At 41.4% G+C, this 8,461-nt stretch overlaps 2 protein-coding genes across 2 annotated transcripts; both read right to left on the reverse strand.

The window, feature by feature from the left end:
- Positions 1 to 940: 940 nt before the first annotated feature.
- RB195_017900 (uncharacterized protein) lies at positions 941 to 7,145 on the reverse strand (the record flags this gene model as incomplete). The annotated part of the gene is made up of 18 exons (XM_064185091.1): positions 941 to 988; positions 1,413 to 1,567; positions 1,633 to 1,757; positions 1,827 to 2,100; positions 2,181 to 2,502; positions 2,677 to 2,738; positions 2,790 to 3,057; positions 3,113 to 3,198; positions 3,476 to 3,599; positions 4,195 to 4,287; positions 4,371 to 4,538; positions 4,598 to 4,785; positions 5,040 to 5,193; positions 5,432 to 5,524; positions 5,628 to 5,659; positions 5,737 to 5,821; positions 6,779 to 6,854; positions 7,060 to 7,145. The coding sequence occupies 18 exons, from the start codon at positions 7,143 to 7,145 to the stop codon at positions 941 to 943; spliced, it is 2,439 nt and encodes an 812-aa protein (XP_064040972.1).
- Positions 7,146 to 7,883: 738 nt separating this feature from the next.
- Positions 7,884 to 8,114, reverse strand: RB195_017901 (uncharacterized protein; the record flags this gene model as incomplete). The annotated part of the gene is made up of 1 exon (XM_064185092.1): positions 7,884 to 8,114. One exon carries the CDS (start codon positions 8,112 to 8,114, stop codon positions 7,884 to 7,886), a length of 231 nt encoding a protein of 76 aa, XP_064040973.1.
- Between the last annotated feature and the right edge of the window lie 347 nt (positions 8,115 to 8,461).

Here is an 8,461-nt window from a genome sequence, read left to right on the forward strand (position 1 = left end):
GTCAAGTAGCCAAAAACTGAAGTTACCGGATGCTTCGAAACTAGTGAACAGATTGCTGGAGCACGTAAACGAAATGATCTTAGACCCAGCCAAGAAAAACATATTGCTATGTATAGACAAATAAAACAACTTTGTTTAGACAACAGTTCAGTAACAAATAATCGCTCCATAAAACTTCCTTTCGCCAAGTTCAGGTATCAGCGGTAACTGGAGCGATAAGTCAAATGAACCATTGTGAAATGGAAAATTATAACGACAATATTTCCTGGTGGGGTATCTGTTTAATAAAACGCAAAACAGGACCCCGCTATGTGAGCAATTCTTCCCCTCACAGCATGGGTTATCTACAACGAAGTCGAACGAATGAACAAAACCGTTTCTTTAACCCTCAACCAGAGATCGACAACACCGCAGTGTTTGCGCGAAAGACGACAACCACACGGTATCGATACAACGAAAACCGCTCACTGCTGCATATGCTCCCCTGGCAACAGTGAGCATGAGCCACAGTTAGGCGATGGCAGAAAAAGTCGCGGCACGGTTGATGCACCCCTCAACATGTGAGCCTAACCACATCCAACGATTGGTGACAAAACGAATATTATGCAGAACTACACACACGTCTCGAGAATAACCAAGAGTATATTTTCTGGAAGTTCTTGGATAAAAAGTAAGGCGGAATGTCAGTGTTGCATGAAGTGACGAAGAAGGTGTGTTAGGGATAAAGATGAAGAAACCCAAAGATAAAACTCGCATAAGAAAACAGCTTCAGAAAAATGAAGAGGTATTACGACTCTAACCTAAGGGCGTATAAAGCAATGCTGAGGCATGGACTGCACTGGAATCACTAGTAACACGAAACCCGACTACGAATTGCATCAACATGCACATTTGTTGTTCCCGTCCGCTTCTGAAGCAGGATGGCACCGGATGCAGCGCTTCACTTGTAGCGACGAGTTCCTGCTTGATAGCGTCCACCGCCTCGAGCCTGAAATAAGAGTGTCCAAATTTCACTATGTATTCTAGAACTGTAAAAAAGTGATCTACAGAAAAGAACTGCAGGTTCCGCAATCGGTTAGGGAAACGGTCGTCTCAGTCCGGATTATCTTGGCAGTATCATAAATTTAGATAACTTAACAAGCGAGCTAACAGTAAAAGCGGATGCGTACTGCCTACTGCTTATTTCAACACCAAAAAAATCAACGGGGAAGACAAGTTAAACTTTCAGATTCTTACTCCTGAACAACAAAACCTTCACAAAACCAACAGCTTAAATCTGTACTCAGGAAATACGCACAATTGACAATCTCATTCAAAGTTTACACTTACTACTGTTGAAAGATTGAATCCTTATTTTCGGTAATTAGAATACGCAAAGAACAACAAAAAGAGTTGCAACCAGAATGAAGCACCTGATGGTACCCTCCCCGGTGGCTTGGATTCCTGTATCCGCCACGATAACCGCCACCATCTCTCCTTTCAAAAACCATAGGTTTGTTGTAGCTCGATGGAGATCTTTGCGGAGCAGTGTGCGCTATCCTCGGAGCATCGCTCACAGGCTCTCCCACTAATTTTTTTAGTTATTAAAAAGTGTAAAGATAAGTACTCGTGGATCAATGGATAGTAGCCTACGTGATGGTTGCGATTTCAACGGACAGAAGACAGCAGAATGGGAATTGTCGCCAGTCGCTCCGCACAGATTGCATGTGCGCTTGCGCAATTCTGGACAAGTGACTTTTCCATCTGCAGCGCGAATGCTGGAAGGCAAAAAACTCAGCTAAGTAGAGGACCTTATGAATAAGCCGAAATGAACACTAATCACTTACACATGCGAAGTGCAGATCTCCTCTGTCTTCCCAAGACTGCGACAGAACGTGCAGTCGAGTTTTATAGAGGTTGATGAGTCAGATAACGGCAAAGGCTGTACAGAAGCCTGTTGAGTTGAATCCTTATTGCGCAACTCGATGCTTGCTTTCTCAGAAATCTCGTCTTCGTTCAATTCTTTCTCCTTTGCCTGCACAACTTCAGCTTTAACTGATACTGTAGGAGCAACAGCTACAATAGGAACCGTTGCACGCTTTTCGATGTCAGTTTTTGGAGCTAAATTACACAGAAACATTCATTACGTATTCGAAAAATACGGTACGCTAGACACGGAGGCAACTTAGTTCCGTATTTACCTGCTAACGAAAGAAGCTCTTTCGTAGTTTTCCCGTCGTCAGATTTTTTCTCAGGTTTCACAATAGCAGGCGGTTCTGATTCCTGCTGTACCTCCTCAGAGATGTGTTCCTCTTCCTTCTCTTTCTTCTCAACTTCCTCCTCCTCTTCTAAACGTTCTTCTTGCTCAGCTTCTTGCCTTACACCACTTTCTTCTGTAGGTTTTATTGCTAATTTCTGCACCTCAGTGCTAACCATGGAAGCCATTTCCGTTGCTTTCGCGTCATCCTTGTTTGCATCCATAACAGAGCTTTGTCTTGAATACGTCTGTGGGGAGTGGTTCTGCTGAAGGGCAAAAACATGGAAAAACATAACTGACAACAATCAGCATACGCTCAAGTGCTTCCTTAGTTAGGGTCACTAAGGAAGCACTTAAATGGAGACTATAGGATTCGAGAACAATATTAATCCAAGCTTTCATGAAAAAACGGAGAGATAATCTTCTCGGACAAAAAATACCTTGTTCCTATTATGGTACGATGACGTCCCTCGAAAACTCGAATTCATGCGAGAATTTCGGCCTGAAATCTTGGGTTCCATAAAGGTCAATCGTACTTTTTCCAACGTCTCACCTCGACTTGGTGACGAATGCATTATATGTTGTGGGACGCCAAAGTGGGGAGCCATCATGAAGGGTGGTGCTAATGTCCCCGGATGAAACCCGTACATCCTGGCATGTGGAGAAGGACCATAACCCGATGGCTGTGTCGCAAGAGGTGGGATCGACGCCGTTGCACTACGTGAGTCATGCAGAGAATGTTGGGGAGGCTGGTGCATGACTCCCATCATAGGTTGAATACCATTGGGAATTCCCGGTGGCATGCTCATGGGACGAACAGGCTAACAAATTGATTTGTTTGGTGTGAATGTAATATACAGGAGTATCGATTAGTACCTGTGTCGGAGCAGAATTTGGCCCAAACTCTTGTTCTCCATACTGGTCCATGGTCAATGGAGGCTGTTGTTCCATGGCCTGTTGATCTAAAGTTCTTGCCCAAAATTAAAGTTCAAATGATTTCAAGAAGAGGTTGAATTGCACACATGTTTAACCTGGATAAATTACCCCTCAATAAAAAATAGTAGATTTGAAGAAGAAAAGTGGCAGAGTGTTTCTACAACTCCTAGCAAACTTCACTTCTAATTACACTTATTTCCATCAACTCATTTCTCTCGGTACAAGAAAATCGGAAGGTTGAGGTGTCCTTATTTGTACCGCCGCTATAAATAATCTGTAATATTCAAGATCTTCAAAACATACATGGTGCCGGGTCAGGCGCTTGATTTGGAGGAACTTGATGGACAACGAACGGCATTGGCACCATCACAGGTGGGGTCGGTTCTACCGGAGCATACCCCATGTCGCCTCGAGGAACAAACACGGCCTAAATTAGCAAACAAGTAGTTTCATTAATAATTAGATCTGCGGTGAATTATGTTGTGACTATGCTCCGACCTTGAAATGGGTACCAATGGTCCGAAGGATTTGTTTTAAGTATATTACTACTACACACAGATGATAACGTAACCAATAATTTAGAATGCGCGTAACCTTCCAATAACAGGATGAAAATATAATATAATTAAATAATTGGCAAGATCACGTCTTTACCTACTTTACTAACTTTTACTTACATCTTACTTTACAAGCAGCTACATAAGGACCTTAAATAAGACCTTACTTTTTACATAAATACAAAATAAACGCATTCCATGCTTCCACCTTTTCTATTAGCCAAGAAACAGGACCAAAACACGGCTGATACCTATGAAATGGAATTAGAGGAGTTTGCACACAGGGGATAATGCGGTATACATGACAAGAATATTTCAGATGGATAGATAGGTTAAACAAATCTATTTTATTTCCATCCAAACGTTATTTTTTGGCAGAGGCTGTGTCTACTACTCCCAGTCAAACCATTTCTGGATTCCTGGTATGCGCGAAAAACAATTCCTAGTCCCATTACAAACACGCACCGGTCGAACAGCATGTTGCATGTAAACCCCAGCTGGTGGATAATGGGCTCCAGTGGGTACAACTTGCTGACCAATATACTGCGGCGTCATCATCTAAAATTTCAAGATATTATTCATTTTATTGATCACCTTAATTTTTCTTGCAAATCACAGATAAAAAAAAAACATCTTAGTACCCCTGGATGTGGCATTGGCACAATGAATTGGCCACCATTGCGTTGTTGTACTGCCATGACAGCTTGTGGGGGAGGGCCCATTGGAGGGGGTGGCTGGTGTTGCTGCTGGGGATCTTGCTGCTGCATGGACTGTCCACCGTAAATGGGATGACCACTCGGAGGTTGAACCTGTTAGGATTTTCAAGGTATGAAGTAGAACCAAGTTTAAAAAATAATCAATTGTGCACCTGCTGATAAGGCATGGAACTAGGTGGTGGCTGATTGGGCGGATAGTACTGTGGCATTGCTTGCTGCATCTGGTGTGGCGACTGCTGAGTTTGCGAGTGAGTGACATCGCTTTCGTAGCCCAGTGGAATAGATGGGATAGTAGATCGTTGGAGTGCTACTGCACCAACTCCACCAGCTCCTCCCATGCCTGTGGATGAACTTAGATTAGATGATCAAAAGACAACAATTACATTTGTAATAAACTGAGATAGCAGAAGTGCCAGAATGAGATGTGTGTCACAGTTTGCTGGAAATTGTTCGACGCAAATTATGGCTTACATCCGCGATAATGTAATCTGATACTATGTTGCACATTAGCTTTTACGTAAGGGTGATTTTTTTTAAATTAGAAAACAAAAGAGTGAACAACCAATTTTTGGGTTTACAATGCCGTATACTCACTGTAATATCCGGGTATCTGTGAGTAGTTGACTCCCGCAGGAGGGTTACCAGGATTTGGTGCAGAATTTTGTGGATGCACCATTCTGGGACCGCTGCATTCGTCGTAGCGAGGGCCGGAAGGGTGGTGATTTTGATTGATTATCATAGGCTGACTCTAAATATTTCTTGTTGTATTTGAAAGCTGATCCCACCTCTCCATCACATCTTGCAGCACAATGACAATACGTATCATGGTCTACAATAACCCTCCTCGTTTCAGCTAGTTGGGAAGAAAAACTTCGTCACTAAGACGACATCATCTTTAGACCCAAAATCCCTTCATCTTTTGAACGTTTTCATTGGATAAATTATACAAATGACACCAAAAGGAAAGATTGGTACATATTACTCACGCGGTTGTACGCCATTGGATCACCACCCATTACAGATGATTCAGTTTCATATCGACTGCTTCGATGAAAGGGTGAAGGACCATCATATGGCACCTAAAAACTGTGTAGACCATATATCTGTGGTTTAAAATGAGAATCAAACAAAGTAAAGAATGTAAATGAAGACAAATGATTCAGACGCAATGGTAAAAAGGACCTTTTCTTTATCGAAGTTACCATCGCACGGCCCTGAAAATAACATCGATAAGAAGAAACAAAAACATCAAAACCATCCCGAACCGTCAGTAATGTAGGGTTTTGCTTACCGTAAGCTCCAGGCCCAGACTGATGATGAACACCACCAACAGCGCTATCTTGAGGGATAAAGTGCGGATGTGGAGGAGGATGTGCCTAAAAATCACAATGAGATATGCAAACAGTTGTTACACATATGCATACAGAAAAAAAAAATGCATACAAAAAATATTTCCGAAACGACGAACGGTTGGTTATTGAATGCTTGTACAGAATTTTGTTAAGTTTGTGCAAATAAGAAATGTGATGGTTCGCAATATACTGCATGATATTTCTGAAATTTCTTCGAAATAATTCGATCTAAGTTTGGAAATTCTCAGCAAGTGACACACAGCATTAAGCTACGTTGTTATATCTTTACTTTGATTTTTTTTGAGCTTTAATATCAAATTTGGAAGGAACAATACGAATTTTCTTTGATTTGATATATATATATATATATATATATATATATATATATCAAGTATTATATGCAGCTGGGTCAAAACGACCTGAAGCTCGGTGATGTTGTGTCAGTGGCTGCCTACAAAGCGGCGTGGTAGAACGTAGCGGTTGGGGTCGAATGAGGATCCTCCCTAACACCATTCACCGCTGCAGTCGGAGTGAAACTAGCGGTGGTCCCACCCCGATCCCAACAAGCTCCACCGCACCTCTCCACGGCTATTGTATCCAGCTTCAGGTCATTCTTACCAGACCGATACTTTTCGAATGCTCTAGGCTAAATAATTTCTTCATGCTGAATAATGAATGAACAATGAAAATTAGCTAGCAAATATACAGTTATACATATTTTTAAAGCATTTTAAAAAACGTATCGAATGGTCACTACGGTACCATTTCTATTTCATTTCATTCACATTCACACTCTTCTTTATGTGAAACATTCATGAGACCTAGACATTCTGTTGTATAATGCTGAGAAAGGCAGAGTTTGGAAATTTGCCGTGTTATCATCCATTTTTGTCGTGATGTCGACAAAATTAAGATGGTGCAGATAAATAATGGTCTTTGATCAATGCAAGAAATTCCCAAGCTAAAGCTCAAGCGACTTACAAATCCTGGAGGAGGGACACGACGTTCTTGATGTCTCATTTGATCATCAGCGCCCAGTCCAGAATCCGGGGTGGTTCTAAATAGGTTTGAGATAAATAATGTTAGTAGTATTATAGCGCGCATTGCACGATCTTAGGTAAACATAAGAGAGTAGAATAAAGCATTGTCAATAATCAACAAAATCTCTACAAAAATCTGCTGGCTGAATGAATCAACAGAACATCGGCAGAGTTTGAAAGATATACAAGAATAGTTGGAAGTAGATGCAAACACGAAGCTACCGAGTGGTTGTTGGCTGTGAAGGAAGTACTGCTCCATAATCGAGTTGAGGTTGAGCGCCCGGACGAATCAAAGGCGTCCCGGACATCGCCTGAAGCAGTAATGAGAAACTATGTTAATGGACGTTAATGTCTATTTCTTTCAATTTAATATAACGAAAAGAAGAAACAGAAGAGGAGTAACAAAACTACAGAACAAATCAAAGACAAGAAAGGGACTGCAAGTCACGTGAATGCAAAAACTGCACATAAAGAAGAAACTGAAGCCATAACAACCCGCATCGGCAGCAGTAGTAGCGATTTTAATTGAGCAGTACATTTTATTTTTGACTATTCCTCCGCGGACAAATTCTAAAAATTATTAGGACAGTGTGGTGAGAGTATAGGAAAGTCAAACACTAATTTCAGTGCCACTCCTAGAATCTTATATTTTTTCTTTAGTATTTCGTAAGTTCTCTGCGCATTTCTTTGCCAAATTATATCGGAACATCGAAGACAACTCCTTTTTTATTATCACCAGAGAAGAAAAGATAAAAGCATCATCTTCAATTTCCTGCTTGTAATAATTCGTAGTTGGAACCACTTGTGAAGAATCATATGCATTGAGCATCAGGAACTAGAAAGAAATAAAGCCGAATGAAAGAGAAAACCTGCAGAGAGCATTTGAAATCTCTCCCTAACGACTGCAGCCAACACATTCGGATAGTCGCAAGAATATTCAAGGAATTATCCATAATACATGGAAATGAAAGTATGCGGAATTCATTTCAGATGAAAATAAGGGGAGAAAAATGTCCTAAAATGACCTGAACTTTGTGACCAATGACCTAATCGGTTGACATCACGAGCAATTCAGGAGGTAGTTTCGGGCGCGAAATGCACGCATTGATCGCATGGAAAACGGGGCGGCGGCCGCTTTTGTCGTCCATCGATGCGGCGACGGTACTGAATAGATCATCGGGATTTCCTCGATCACTCAACTGATCCATGTCTTCATCCAGAAGTTGCTTACGGCAAACGCTCCGTGATCCAATTAAGTTGTGAACACGTAGCTGCATAAGTGCAACAAAAACATTTTCAACGCATGCAAATCAGCGAGAGATCGTAGTTCACATCGTTTTCATTCTGTTCCGCTGAGAGCCCCGTGCAAAGTATCCCACGCATTTGGGACCTTTTGAGTCCTATTGTTTCTAGTTTAGGATTTCAACCCTACTATTCAATGCAGAATGACAACCCGTCCAAATAATGCTCAACTTGTCTCTTGTTTTAAACTCTTCTTGAATTCCATGTCATATATGGCGATGGAAAAACATACATCATTTCTCTTCAAAAGGAAGATCAAATGCGCTGAAAACAGAAATGCGAAAAACGCAGGTACGAGTTCGCTGTACCCGCTAAAGTAAAG

The sequence above is a fragment of the Necator americanus genome, chromosome II (assembly GCF_031761385.1).
Source record: "Necator americanus strain Aroian chromosome II, whole genome shotgun sequence".
Lineage (NCBI taxonomy): Eukaryota > Metazoa > Nematoda > Chromadorea > Rhabditida > Ancylostomatidae > Necator > Necator americanus.